At 51.4% G+C, this 15,297-nt stretch overlaps 1 protein-coding gene across 1 annotated transcript in view; it reads right to left on the bottom strand.

The window, feature by feature from the left end:
- Nucleotides 1-15,297, bottom strand: part of LOC140197869 (active breakpoint cluster region-related protein-like) — a 74,891-nt gene that overhangs the window by 29,468 nt on the left and 30,126 nt on the right. Inside the window, exons 10-15 of the mRNA XM_072258412.1 lie at nt 13,958-14,076; nt 11,443-11,617; nt 10,611-10,721; nt 7,200-7,275; nt 6,353-6,457; nt 3,107-3,181 (exon numbers count right to left, since the gene is read on the bottom strand). Of these exons, the coding sequence (XP_072114513.1) occupies nt 3,107-3,181; nt 6,353-6,457; nt 7,200-7,275; nt 10,611-10,721; nt 11,443-11,617; nt 13,958-14,076 (661 nt within the window). The remainder of the gene's footprint in view (nt 1-3,106; nt 3,182-6,352; nt 6,458-7,199; nt 7,276-10,610; nt 10,722-11,442; nt 11,618-13,957; nt 14,077-15,297) is intronic.

Here is a 15,297-nt window from a genome sequence, read left to right as displayed (position 1 = left end):
TAAAAGTGAGCCCACATTTACCACTTCATCTGGCAGCTCATTCCACACTCCCACCACTCTCTGTGTGAAGAAGCCCCCACAATGTTCCCTTTAAACTTTTCCCCCTTCACCCTTAACCCATGTCCTCTAGTTTTTTTCTCCCCTAGCCTCAGTGGAAAAAGCCTGTTTGCATTCACTCTATCCATACCTATCATAATTTTATATACCTCTATCAAATCTCCCCTTATTCTTCTACGCTCCAGAGTATAAAGTCCTAACCTATTCAACCTTTCTCCGTAACTGAGTTTCTCAAGTCCCGACAACATTCTTGTAAACCTTCTCTGCACTCTTTCAACCTTGTTAATATCCTTCCTGTAATTTGGTGACCAAAACTGAACACAATACTCCAAATTCGGCCTCACCAATGCCTTATACAACCTCACCATAACATTCCAACTCTTATACTCAATACTTTGATTTATAAAGGCCAATGTACCAAAAGCTTTCTATACGATCCTATCTACCTGTGACGCCACTTTTAGGGAACTTTGTATCTGTATTCCCAGATCCCTCTGTTCTACTGCACTCCCCAGTGCCCTACCATTTACCTTGTATGTTCTACGTTGGTTTGTCCTTCCAAAGTGCAATACCTCACACTTGTCTGTATTAAACTCCACCTGCCATATTTCAGCCCATTTTTCCAGCTGGTCCAAATTCCTCTGCAAGCTTTGAAAACCTTCCTCACTGTCCACTACACCTCCAATCTTTGTATCAGCAGCAAATTTGCTGACCCAATTTACCACATTTTCATCCAGATCATTAATATAGATGACAAATAACAATGGACCCAGCACTGATCCCTGTGGCACACCACTAGTCACAGGCCTCGACTCAGAGAAGCAATCCTCCACGACCACTCTCTGGCTTCTTCGATTCTTGGCAAATTTTCCTACAGAAGTGGTTTGTCATTGTCTTCTTCTGGGCAGTGTCTTTACAAGACATGTGACCCCAGCCATTATCAATACCCTTCAGAGATTGTCTGCCTGGTGTCAGTGGTCACATAACCAGGACTTGTGATGTACACTGGCTACTCATACGACCATTCACGCCCTGATCACATGGCTTCGGAAATCCAGATTGGGGGTGAGGTGGGGCTAAGCAGGTACTACACCTTGCCAAGGGTGACCTGTGGGCTAGCAGAGGGACGGACACATCATCCTCTCCCCCTCTGAGACCGGGTATCAGAAACACCATCCTCTACCCCTCTGAGACCAGGCATCAGTCACACCATCCTCTCCCCCTCTGAGACCGGGCATCAGTCACACCATCCTCTCTCCCCCTCTGGGACCGGACATCAGTCACACCATCCTCTCCCCCTCTGGGACCGGGCATCAGACACACCATCCTCTACCCCTCTGAGACCGGGCATCAGACACACCATCCTCTCCCCCTCTGGGACCGGGCATCAGTCACACCATCCTCTGCCCCTCTGAGACCGGGCATCAGACACACCATCCTCTGCCCCTCTGAGACCGGGCATCAGACACACCATCCTCTCCCCCTCTGAGACCGGGCATCAGTCACACCATCCTCTACCCCTCTGAGACCGGGCATCAGTCACACCATCCTCTCCCCCTCTGGGACCAGGCATCAGACACACCATCCTCTCTCCCTCTGGGATCAGGCATCAGACACACCATCCTCTCTTCCCCTCTGAGACCGGGCATCAGACACACTATCCTCTCCCTCTCTGAGACCGGGCATCAGTCACACCATCCTCTACCCCTCTGAGACCGGGCATCAGTCACACCATCCTCTCCCCCTCTGGGACCAGGCATCAGACACACCATCCTCTCTCCCTCTGGGATCAGGCATCAGACACACCATCCTCTCTTCCCCTCTGAGACCGGGCATCAGACACACTATCCTCTCCCTCTCTGAGACCGGGCATCAGACACACCATCCTCTCTCCCCCTCTGAGACCGGGCATCAGACACATCATCCTCCCCACCTCTGAGACTGGGCATCAAACACACCATCCTCTCCCCCTCTGAGACCGGGCATCAGACACACCATTCTCTCCCCCTCTGGGTCTGGGCATCAGTCACACCATCCTCTCTCTCCCTCTGAGACCGGGCATCAGTCACACCATCCTCTCCCCCTCTGGGTCCGGGCATCAGACACACCATCCTCTCCCCCTCTGGGACCGGGCATCAGTCACACCATCCTCTCTCCCTCTGGGACGGGGCATCAGACACACCATCCTCTCTCCCTCTGGGACGGGGCATCAGACACACCATCCTCTCCCCCTCTGGGACTGGGCATGAGACACACCATCCTCTCTCCCTCTGGGACCGGGCATGAGACACACCATCCTCTCGCCCTCTGGAACCGGGCATCAGACACACCATCCTCTCTCCCCCTCTGAGCCCGGGCATCAGACACACCATCCTCTCTCCCTCTGGAACTGGGCATCAGACACGGTTCTCCCCCACCTCTCGGACCTGGCGTTGGGCACACCTTTTTTTCTCCCTCTGGAACTGGTTGTCACTGTGTCTTAGACTCCAGGGCGGCACGGTAGCACAGTTGTTAGCACGACGCTCTACAGTTCCAGAGATCTGGGTTCAATTCTCGCTACTGCCTGTCAGGAGTTTGTATGTTCTCTCTCTGACCACGTGTGTGTCCTCTGGGTACTCTGGTTTCCTCCCACAGTCCAAAGAAGTACTGGTTGTAGGTTAATTGGTCATTGTAAATTGTTCCGTGATTAGGCGAGGATTAAATTGAGGGTTTCTAGATGGTGCAGCTCGAAGGGCTGGAGGGGCCTGTTCCATACTGTATCTCAATAAATAAATGGCATTCAGTTCGACCTGCCCCAGCAGTGGTAGGTCATGACCTTATCACCCATATGCATGAAAAATAATAACATGTAATGTTCTACTGGGATCTCTCCCCAATCATCCTACTGACATTGAAATGGTGACTAAGTGGATTCCCACTCTAACTGGCCGAGCTAGAAGGAACCTGGGGTTGAAGAAAGCCTGCTGTCTTTGGGACGGTGGACATAGGTGGGGCTATGATTGACCAAAGGAAGGGATGTGGGCAAGGTCCCGAGACGTGCACTACTTACTGTGTGGCTCCTTTAGTCCGGACACGGAGTGAATCTTGACGCTCAGTCTCCCCCTCAGTGTGGTGTCGTCCGAGTCTGAAATGGAGAAACGAGCAAAATGTGGACAGCTGATCGGAAAGTGTCCAATGTAGCAGGAAGATGGGATGATGGTGGGCCCCTTGAAGAGGGGCTGAGGGGACAGTCATAGAACACCATGGCAGAGAAACAGGCCCTTTGGCCCATCTAGTGCATGCCAGACTATTATTCTGCCTAGTCCCATTGACCCGCCACTGGACCATAGCTCTCCGTAACCCTCCCATCCATGTATTTATCCAATCTTCTCGTAGATGTTGAAATCGATCCAGCATCTACCAAAATAAATGCCAATATCACCTTTGGCTTCAGTCCCACCAAATCGGTCCAGATGCTGCCAGCCATGCCAGCTGCCGGGATGTAGATGCTCTGACCCTCAGGCATATGGAGAGCTGAAGCGGCCGCTTTAAGGTTTCAGGACCGTCCTGCTAATTGGCAATCATGTTTTGGGCACCAAGAGTTGAGCATTTAAAGAGCACCTAAATGAGTAAACCTCATGAGCGATATCGTCTAATGCTTCATTTTTGCTCAGTTCTCGTCCCAGCTTGATACTGTGTCATGGTTCCAGCCTCGGGCACTCCAACGCTTGGCTCCAAACCACCCTTGCCCGGGTCTCTCGTCACAGTGCGACGGAGACAACACGGACCCAGCGGGGTCTCGGAGTCTCTTGGTGACTGTGGCCAGCCCCCAGCGAGAGGACTTCCAGGCGGAGCCGGGAGATGCAGGACTTCCAGACCGCTGCCGCAAGGAGGATACCAGAACTGCTCGGGTGAGGTTGTCGGTTGCTCTGTGGAGCCAGTACATCTTCCAGTCCAGTAACTGGCAAACATATTTTGGGCGCCAAGAATGGAGTATTTAAAGAGCACCTGAACTGAGGTTCAGTGCTCAGTCGTAAACCTCGATAGTGATATAGTGAACACACAACCCTCCTACCCACCCATACACAGTTTTCACAGGCCATCTTCCGAGGCTTCCAGCGGGCTCAGACTCAGCTGGCTGACATTCTAACTGATACCTGTACCCAGCTGGAAGCCCGAGAAGAGCTTATTCATAGTATTGATAATGACAGGGGTCACCTGTCTTATAAAGACACTGCCCAAAAAAAGACAATGGCAGAGCACCTCTGTAGAAAGATTTGTCATGACCAATCATGGTGAAGACCATGATCGCCTACGTCACCGGACAGTTCTGCTTTAAATAGACCTGTGGTTGTGGGTATCGGAGGAGTCAAGTTCCCCAAACATCTATCTTAGTCTCACAGCACAGTCAGAGTTAGGAGGTCGTGGTTCCGTGGTCAGAATCCAGACTATGACCTGTTTGGTTCAGTCTTGTGCATCTGAGTACCACCAATCTTTGATCTGACCGCCCAGGTTCCTGTCACCATAGAACACATGACAGTACAGCAAAGGAACAGCCCTGCATGTCAATGAGGGTATGGAGGCGGTTAGACACATCCTTGCATATTCATTTCTCTAACAGCCTCTGAAAAACCTCGCTCACATCTGCCTCCACTACCACCCCTGCCAGCCCGTCCCAGGCACCCTGTGTAAAGAAAGCTTGTCCCGTACATCACCTTTAAACCCCCACCCCCCCCAACACTTCACCTTAAAGCTATGCCCTCTAGTATTTCGACACGGAGAAAAGACACCGGCTGCTGACTCTGTATGAGCACGACATTTTCCAGATGCTGGAAATCTGGAGCAACACACAGAAAATGCTGGAGGAGCTCAGATCTGGCAGCATCAATGGAGGGGAATAAACAGTCGACGTTTTGGGCCAAGGCAATCCGTCATCAGTCCAGATGAAGGGTCTTGGCCTGAAATATCGACTGTTTATTCCCCACCACAGATACTGCCTGACGTGCTGAATTCCTCCATTTTATATTTTATAGGCTATCTGCTCTATCTACCCTACCCTCTCATACAAACAATTTAATTCCCATTCTCATTCCGACATATTGGTCCATCGTCTCCTCTTATTCCCCCTTAGGATAGAGGAGCAACACTGTATTCCGTCTGGATACTCTCCAACCTGATGGCATTAATATTGATTTCTCCTTCTGGTTAAAAAAAATCCCTTCCCCTGCCCTCTTTTTCTATTCCCCACTCTGAGCTTTACCTCTTCTCTCCTAGGTCCCCTCCTCCTTCCCTTTCTGCTCTGGTTCACTCTCCTCTCCCATCAGATTCCTTCCTTTCTAGCCCTCTTACCTTTCCTACCTTTCCCACTTGGCTTCACCTGTCACCTCTAGTTATCCTACCCTTCTCCCCACCTTTTATTCTGGCGTCTCGCCCCGTTTCTTTCCAGTCCGGATGAAGGTTCTCAGACCTAAATAAACTGTTTATTCACTTCTATAGATGCTGTCTGAGTTGCTGAGTTTCTCTCCTTTACCAGTACCCATTCCCATTTCCCTCTCTCACCTCATCTCCTTCCCTGCTCATCACCTCCCTCTTGTGGTCCTATCCCTTCCCTTTCTCCCATGGTCTTCTACCCCATCCTATCAGATTCCCCCTTCTCCATCCCTTTATCTCTTTCACCAATCAACTTCCCAGCTCTTTAAAAGTTTATTGTCAAAGTATGCATGTACAATACAACTCTGGTATTCATCTTCTCCAGATAGCCATGAAATACCATGGGAGTTGTTGAAAAGACATCACTCCCCCCAAACATGGAGGAGGAAACAAAACTTACGAACCCCAAACCCCTCCCACCCATTCGCACGCCCAAAAAAAACTAACAGATAATCCATACCCCCAGCTCCCTCCCGGGCAAAAAACAGTGACGTTAACATCAAATCCCCAGCTCCTCCCTCGCAGACAAAACAGCAACAATATACTTCACCCCCTCCCCTGCTCCCAGTTTCACCTATCACCTGCCACCTTGTACTTCATCCTCCCCTCCTGCACCTTCTTATTCTGATTTCTCCCCTTCCTTTCTAGTCCTGATGAAGGGTCTCGGCCCAACACATCAACTGTTTGTTCTTTTCCATAGATGCTACCTGACCTGTAGAGTTCCTCCAGCATTTTGTGTGTGTTGCTTGGATTTCCAGCATCTGCAGATTTTTCTCTTGTTTCCAATTAGCTATTGAGAATTTTTTGCCAAGGTAGATAGGTTCAGGGTCACCACCCTGATCGGGCCTCTGAGCAGAGGGTTAACATGTGGCGGTTGCTTGCTTACCTTCGCCGTTACTGTAGAGCGGCAGATAGCGGGCAGTGCGCTGCTCATAGCAGAGCTGGAAGAGGGTCTGAATCTCATAGGGAGTCCGTGAGACAAGCTGTAAACCTGGGAAAGCAGAGGGCAGGGGGGATGATCAGTATGGTCAGCTCAAGGGGGAGTGCATGCTGGGGGGGGGTCCAAATTTCAGCCTCTGGGATAACACTCTCTCTCATGCACATACTCCCTCTCATTCTCAAGGAAAATCTTGTGTACACACTATTCGCGATGCACCCAATGTGGTCTAACCCAAGGTTATGGATACTGGAACTGTGCATGGTGCTCCCAGCATGGTCTGACCCAGGGAGTATGGAGACTGAAAATATGCATGGTGTTCCTAGTGTGGTCTGACCCAGGGTTATGGAGACCGGAACTATGCACAGTACTCCCAGCGTGGTCTGACCCAGAGATAAGGAGATGGGAGCCATGCAAGGTGCTCCCAGGTCTAACCCTGGAATATTTAGACTGTATCTATCCAGATTGATATATAGAATCATGGAACACGATAGAACAGGAACAGCTCTTCACACCATCTGATTCATAGTGATCTCATATTCCACCTCGTCCCATCTACCCACAGCCAGACCATATCCCTCGGAATTCCTCCCATCCAAGCAACTCTTAACTGTTACAATTGATCCCACATTGGCCACTCCTACTGGCAGGTCAACCCTCTGGATGAAGGAGTTCCCAGTGAATGGGAGAGAGGGCTTGGGGAGATTGTACTGACCAGAGGGAAGCGAGAAAGGCACTAAACAGTGAGATGAGAGAGCCAGGGAAAGTGGCTGACGTTACACAGAGAGTCACGCACCCTTCTTCTTCTGTTGCTCAATGGTGCCCCTCCAATCGTGGAGCTCGTAGTCAGAGGACAAGAGGAAGATGTAACTCTGGGGGAAGGGCACAAACAAGCAAGTAGTTAACAACCCTTCAGTATCTGGGGAATAGGTCAAGGGCTGGCGAGGTTCAAGGTCAAAGGGTCGAAAGGTCCTCCTGATGTAAAAAAGGCACCAGAACAATGTTGGCAAATTGACTTCTTTAGAGCACTGTCCACCTAGCAACCCAACAATTTAACCCTAGCCTAATCGCAGGACAATTTACAATGAACTACTAACAGGTACATCTTTGGAGTGTGGGAGGAAACTGGAGGGCCCAAAGGAAACCCATGCACACATGAGAAGAGCATACAAACTTTCTTACAGAGCACACCACAATCGAACTCCAAACTCTGACACCTTGGTCATATGGTCTAAACTGGAGCTTATGTCCTGACTAGTGGAAATTCTGAAGCAATGACTCAGTGTTGAATGGACCCTAGCTATGGTAGAGCCAGGGCGTTGGATAGATTTGAAGGTGGGAGGCTGGGATTGGTAGTCAACTCAGCAGGATATCTTTCCCTACCATCAGTAGTAACTATAAAAGGTCTGTAGAAGGCAATACCTATCATAAGACATCCTAACCACCTGTGCCAGGCCTTCCTTTCACAACTACTATTGGTCAGGAGGTTGCACACCACTAGGTTCAGAAATATCTACTTCCCTTCAACCATTCAGTTCTTGAACCAACAGGTCAAATCCTTATCACTATCTCAGTCCAGTTTAATCACTGCACTAAAATAAACCATTCTTTTTGTGGGAATTATGTTCTCTCTTGTTAAAATTGTGTAAATGCACGTTTAAATTCTGTTTTATTTCTAGTGAATGCTGTGTATGTGATGCGATGTGGCTGCCATGCTGTTGTAAGGAGGTTTTACAAGTACTGGTGCAGATGACAGTAAATTCGACTTTAGCTCTGGGTGAGTTGGAGGAGGGTCTGAGGTGTAGTGGAGATGACAGACGCATTCCGAAGGCCGGCCCAGTTGTCGGCCAGTACGGGGCTTGGAGGCGAGAGAGAGAGCTCCAGAGACAATGTGGTTCCCACTGGACAGCACACACATAGGCAGCTATCCCTGCAGAAAGCAGGACGTTTGGGGGGGAGGGCGGCGGAGTGGGAAAGATGTGCTTGGCGGTGGAGCCCCATTGGAGATGGTGGAAGTTACAGAGAATTACGTGCTGGACGCGGGGGTTGGTGGTGTGGTAGGTGAGGACAAGAGGGACGTTATCCCTGGGGGATACTGTTCCATGTTTCTTTCGGGACATCGGACCCAACCAGTTCTCTGCCGCCACCACTGTCTTCCGTCTGGCGGAACTTGTCCTCACTCTCAATAATTTCTCCTTTGGCGCCTCCCACTTCCTTTAAACAAAAGGGGTAGCCATGGGCACTGACATGGGTCCCAGGTATGCCTGCCTGTTTGTTGGCAATATGGAACAGTCTATGTTCCAAGTCTACACTGGTGTCACTCCCCCACTTTTCCTGTACTACATTAACGACTGCATTGGCGCTGCTTCCTGCACCCAAGCTTGTCGACTTCATCCACTTTGCCTCCAGCTTCTGCCCTGCCCTCAAATTTACCTGGTCCATTTCTGTCACCTCCCTCCCCTTTCTCAATCTCTCTGTCTCTGGAGACAGATTATCCACTAATGTCTATTGCAATCCCACTGACTCACACAGCTACCTGGACTACACCTCAACCCACCGTTCTACTTGTAAAGATGCCATCTCCTTCTCCTAATTCCTCTGTCTCCACCACATCAGCTCTTGGGATGAGGCTTTTCATTCCAGAACTAATGAGGTGTCCTCCTTCTGCAAAGAAAGGGGCTTCCTTTCCTCCACCATCTATGCAGCCCTCAATCGCATCTCTTCCATTTTGCACATGTCTGCCGTTACCCCACCCTCCCGCCACCCTACCAGGGATAGGGTTCCTCTTGTCCTCATCTACCACCCCACCAGCCTCCGCACCCAGCACATAATTCTCTCTAACTTCCGCCATCTCCAATGGGACCCCACCACCAAGCACATCTTTCCTTCCCCCCCACCAACCTTTTCTGGTTTCTGCTGGGATCGCTCCCTACGTGACTCCCTTGTCCATTCGTCCCTCCTCACTGATCTCCCTCCTGGCACTTATCCTTGCAAGTGGAACAAGTGCTCCACCTCCTCCCTCACTACCATTCAGGGCCGCAAACAGTCCTTCCAGGTGATGTGACACTTCACCTGTGAGTCTGTTGGGGCTATACACTGCGTCTGGTGCTCCGAGTGTGGCTTCCTGCACATCTGTGAGACCCGACGCAGATTGGGAGACCACTTCACCATGCAACCTACGCTCTATCCGCCAGAAAAAGCGGAATCTCCCAGTGGCCACCCATTTTACTTCCACTTCCCATTCCCATTCCACCATAGCCATCCATAGCCTCGTCTACTGTCAAGGTGAGGCCACACTCAGGTTGGAGGAACAATATCTTATATTCCTCATGGGTAGCCTCCAAACTGATGGCATGATCATCGATTTCTCAAACTTCCAGTAATCCCCCCCACACCCACCCTCACCATTCCCCATCCCAATTCCCTCTCTCACCTTATTTCCTTGCCTGCCTATTGCCTCCTTCTGATGATCCTCCCCCTTTATCTATCTTCCATGGTCTTCTGTCCTTTCCTATCAGATTTCCCCCTTCTCCAGCCCTTTAGCTCTTTAAACACATCAACGTCCCAGCTCTTTACTTCACCCTCCCCGCCCCCCAGTTTCACCTATCACCTTGTGTTTCTTCCTCCCCTCCCCTCACATTCTAGCTCTGACTCCTCATCTTTTTTCTCTCCAGTTCCGCTGGAGGGTCTCGGCCTGAAACGTCGACTGTACTCTTTTCCACAGATGGTGCCTGACCTGCTGAGATCCCCCAGCATCTTGTGTGTGTTGCTTGGATTTCCAGCATCTGTAGATTTTCTCTTGTTTGTGGTTCCCACCAGGGCAGTCAGCACTCAAGGGAGCGATCAAAGTGATGAAGATCATGGGGTTACTTTGAAGTGGGTTCACCACAAAGACTCAGTAGCGGATTTGAGATAACAAGCATTACAGGTGAACTTCAAAGCAACTAGAGCCCACCACAAAACCTTAGTCGACAGAGCAGTGGCTGTACTGAGGGAGAGGGAGTGTCATGGTGTGTCGGAAACACCGTCCACTCCCCATCTTTGAACGGGGTATCGGACATACTGTCCTCTTCCCTGTCTGGGACTCAGCATCAGACATATCGTCCTCCCACTTCCAGGACTGGATGTCCCGGTGTGTTAGAAACTGTGACTGGAGGGTGAGGAATTGGTGGGCAGACAATATGTCCAGTGGGCTTGGCGTTCCTACCTTGCCGTTCCTGCTCTGTAATCCCAGGGGCAGTGATGGGGAATTTATCAGGAGCCACGTCTCAAGGTCGGACATTTTCTTTCGGAGACGTTCGATGCCCTTGTTGTGTTTCTGTGGGAGCAAGATTGCCCATCACATTACTTTGTGTTCTCCACCATCACACAGGCCCTTCAGCCCATCAAACCTGGGCCAGCTTCAGTGTGTCCCATTGCATCATGCTTCCCCCACCCTCTTGTACCATCCATCTTTCACTCTCTCCCTTTCTTGTACCCTCCTTCTTTCCAGGCTCCCTCCCACCTGCTCTCATCTCTCTCTTTGTATTTTTTCCCTCTTTTCATAAGCCCCTTCATTCCTCTCTGACCAGCCTCACCCCATCCCCTCCTCTGCTCTCCATCCCTACCTTCTTCTGTCTCATTCTGATCCTTTCTTTCTCTGTCTCCCATCCTTTCTTCCTCTCCTGATCTCTTCCCATTTCCCTCCTCCTCCCTCTCTATGATCCTTTCCCTCTTCCTCTCTCCAAATTCTTCTCTCCCCCTTTCCCGATCTCTTACCTCAGCCACCCTCTAACCCCCACCCTCTTTCCTTCTATCATTCTGATCCCTACTTTCTCCTGCTCTCCTTCCTCCCCAATCCCTCCCTCCTCCTCTCTTCCTTTCCAAAGCTTCCTTCTTCTATCTATCCCTCCCATCCCATCCTCATTCTTTCCAAATACCCTCCGTTCCTCCAATCCTTCCCTCTTTCTCATTCTTCCTGATCTCTCCCTCCCCCCTGCTTTTCTTTCCGATCCCTTCCTTCACATTGTCCTTTGCTCCCTTGACCCCTTCTGGCTGACCTTCTCCAGGTGGATCTCGATCTTGGTGGCGATCAGCCGCGCCTTGGCCTCCTCGATGTCCTTCTGGGGCACAGCCTGCAGCGTGCCAGGAGCCATCAGCTGGATCTCGCTGGGGCTCTGGAGGGTGATATCTTCCAAGGGGAGGTACCAATCGCACTTCAAGTTTGGCTGCCTCCTAGAGGGGAAAGGAAAACTAGCATTGTTCCAATCCAGGGACATTCCAGAAGCGAGTAGGGCTGGGAGCACTCTATAACAGGCTAATAGGCATTGATTCCCTCTGTCAGGAAGTTGTGGGTTCAAGTCTAGCTCAGGACAGGTGTGGTTGGGATGGTGCCTCCTCTGGGGTGCCAACTTACAAACCTTTACTCTCTTGGAAGGATAAGGAGGTTTGACTTGTCACCAAACACCTTAACAGACGTCTACAAATGTACTGTTGGAAGTATTGAGACTGGTCATATCAGAGAGCCATGGACTCAGCCCAAAATACCACAGGCTTGTCCCTCCCCACCATCAGTAGTATCTCCAGCAGTTGCTGTCTCAAGAAGGCAACATCCATCAAAGATCCCCACCTTAGACCTATAAACACCAGAGATTCTGCAGATACTGGAAATCCAGAGTCACACGCACACAGTGCTGGAAGGAATTAGAAAGTCAATCTATGGAAAGGAATAACAAGCTGATAATTCGGCCCGTGGCCCTTGAGACTCCAGAGTCTTGATGAAGGGTCCCAGCCTGAAATGTCAACTCTTTATTCCTTTCTGTAGATTGGCCTGCTGAGCTCCTCCTGCATTTTGTGTGCATCAGCTTAAACCTATGCCTGTCACTCCTGCACATGCGGGCACCTCCCAGTCTCCACACTGCTAACAGGAGTCACCTGCCACTCATTTCCAACTCATCACCTGCAGCCTATTTAAACCCAGCTCTCATCCCCAGTTCTTGTTCACCCATCAAATCAGCCAGCCTCATCCAGTTGCTCTCAGCCTTCAGTTACTTTGTTGCCTTGTCATCTTAAATATATTTTCTCTCTTGTTTTGAGATCCCCCTTGGCTCGTTATTTTTCAGTTTATTGTAAAATATAATCTACTGATCAGCCATCTCTGCTACTCTGCTTTTGGGTAAAGCCTGCTCTATATTCACTGACAATGCTTTTTAGTTTTTGGCTTCTGGTCCCTGGGAAAAAGGCCAGTGGACATTTACGCCACCTATGCCCCTCTGGATCTGACCAGAGAGTTGTGGACACAGCTCAGCACATCACAAAAACCAGCCTCCCCTCCATGGACTCTGTCTACACTTCTCACTGCCTCAGTGAAGCAGCCAGCATAATCAAAGACCCCTCACACCCTGGAAATTCTCTCTTCTTCCCTCTCCCATCGGGCAGAAGACACAAAAGCCTAAAAGCATGTACCACCATTCTCAAGGACAGCTTCTACCTGGCAGTTATCAGACTATTGAATGGTTCCCTAGGATGATAAGATGGTCTTGACATCACCATCTTCCTTGCTATGGTCTTGCACCTTACTGTTGATATGTGACAATAACAAACCAATTCCAGTTGCAACCTCTCCCTGCAGCTAAAAGGCTTTCTAACCCAGGCAGCGTCCTGGTAATCCTCTTCTGCTCCCTCTCCAAAGCCACCACACCCTTCCTGAAATGGAGCAACCAGAACTGTACACACGACCCCGAGTGTGTGGCCCACCAAGGTTTTATACAAATGCAATTTGACACTTGACTCTTACACTCTGTGGCCCAACTAATGAAGGGAAGGCATATGCCTTCTGTGCCACCGTACCCACTTGTGTGGCCAGTTTCAGGGAGCTATGGACTGGGGCTTGGGTGGCATTGGTAGAAATGGACGTGGAAGGTGCTCCTTCCCTTGGCCAGCATGCAGGTCACCCTTGGGCAAGGTGTATCACCTGGTTAACTCCCCCCCCCCCCACCCCAATCAGGGTCACGTGAAGCCATGGGAGCAGGTGGTGGATGGTCGTACGAGCAACCGGTGCAGTTCACAAGTCCTGGTTATGTGACCACTGACACCAGGCAGACAATCTCTGAAGAGTATTAATAATGGCTGGGGGGCACCTGTCTTGTAAAGACACTGCCCAGAAGAAGCCGACGTCAAACCACTTCTGTAGAAAAAATTGCCAAGAACAACCATGATCATGCAAAGGCCATGATCAGCCACATCACATAATGAGTGAACGATGGACTTGGCCCTACTACGATCCCTCTGTGTATGAATGTTGTTATGGATCCTGAGCCCTTTCCCCATACATCTGACCTCCCAAAGAGCAATGGCTCTCATTACCTGAATTAAACTCTAAAATGGAGTTTAGGGATGGGTAATAAATGCTGGTCTTCTTCACCAATAATCCCGTATCCCAGAGAGGTTGAACACAAATGCCCTAGGGGTGGTGGAGTCAGAGGCTCCCACATGAGCTGGTGAATGGGATTGGTGTGGATGAGCATGAGAGGGTCAGCAGGCACGTCCCCGGGCCGTGTGGCTCTATCAGTTTACCCAGGCAGGCGCTTCATCTTGGCGCAGAACAGAAAGTCCGTGGAGAGGAAGATGTGCCGTAGTTTCCGCGAGCCCTCGGACACCTCGATCACAAATCCGTCCTTCACCAAGGGCTGGTCCTGAGCATTGGGAGGGCAAAGGAAGACAGGGTGAACAGTTCAGTGACCCACACTCTCCCCAGATCAAACATTAGACAGTGTAGGTTTGACGCATTGTATTTCTCCACACTTCCCCCTCCCCCCTGGACCAGGTATCAGACACATCATTCTTGCCCCCTCTAGTACTAGGCGTCATAAAAATGTACCCCCCCCCCCCCCAGCCACTGAGCTGAAACCAGGCATCAGACACATCAAGCTTTCTCCCTCTCGGAATGTGCATTGAGCACAATATCCTCCCCCCCCCCCCCCACACCACCCAGGACCAGATATCAGACACATTTCCCTCTCCCTCTCAGAGGTGGGCATCAGACATACTGCCCTCTCCCCTTCTGCTACCGGGCATCAGACACATGGCCCTCTCTCCTTTGAGGACTAGGTGTCAGACACACTGTCCTCGCCCTCTCTGGGGCCGGGCTTCAGACACACATCTCTCCCGGTACGGAACCGGGTGACGGACGTACTGTCCTCCCCACTCTGGGTCCAGGCCGCAGACACACCCCTCCCTCTCTCAGGACCGGACGACGGACGCACTGTCCTCCCCACTCTGGGTCCAGGCCGCAGACACACCCCTCCCTCTCTCGGGACCGGACGACGGACGCACTGTCCTCCCCTCTCTGGGACCGGCCACAGACACACCCCTCCCTCTCTGGGGACCGGACGACGGACGTACTGTCCTCCACTCTGGGTCCAGGCCGCAGACACACCCCTCCCTCTCTGGGGACCGGACGACGGACGCACTGTCCTCCCCTCTCTGGGACCGGCCACAGACACACCCCTCCCTCTCTCGGGACCGGACGACGGACGTACTGTCCTCCACTCTGGGTCCAGGCCGCAGACACACCCCTCCCTCTCTGGGGACCGGACGACGGACGCACTGTCCTCCCCTGTCTGGGACCGGCCACAGACACACCCCTCCCTCTCTCGGGACCGGACGACGGACGCACTGTCCTCCCCACTCTGGGACCGGCCACAGACACACCCCTCCCTCTCTGGGACCAGACGACGGACGTACTGTCCTCCACTCTGGGTCCAGGCCGCAGACACACCCCTCCCTCTCTGGGGACCGGACGACGGACGCACTGTCCTCCCCTCTCTGGGACCGGCCACAGACACACCCCTCCCTCTCTCGGGACCGGACGACAGACGCACTGTCCTCCCCACTCTGGGACCGGCCACAGACAC

Source organism: Mobula birostris, chromosome 5 (assembly GCF_030028105.1).
Source record: "Mobula birostris isolate sMobBir1 chromosome 5, sMobBir1.hap1, whole genome shotgun sequence".
In the NCBI taxonomy this organism is placed as follows: domain Eukaryota; kingdom Metazoa; phylum Chordata; class Chondrichthyes; order Myliobatiformes; family Myliobatidae; genus Mobula; species Mobula birostris.
The sequence above is the reverse complement of the archived record's forward strand: the minus strand, read 5'-3'. Positions and strand labels throughout refer to the sequence as shown.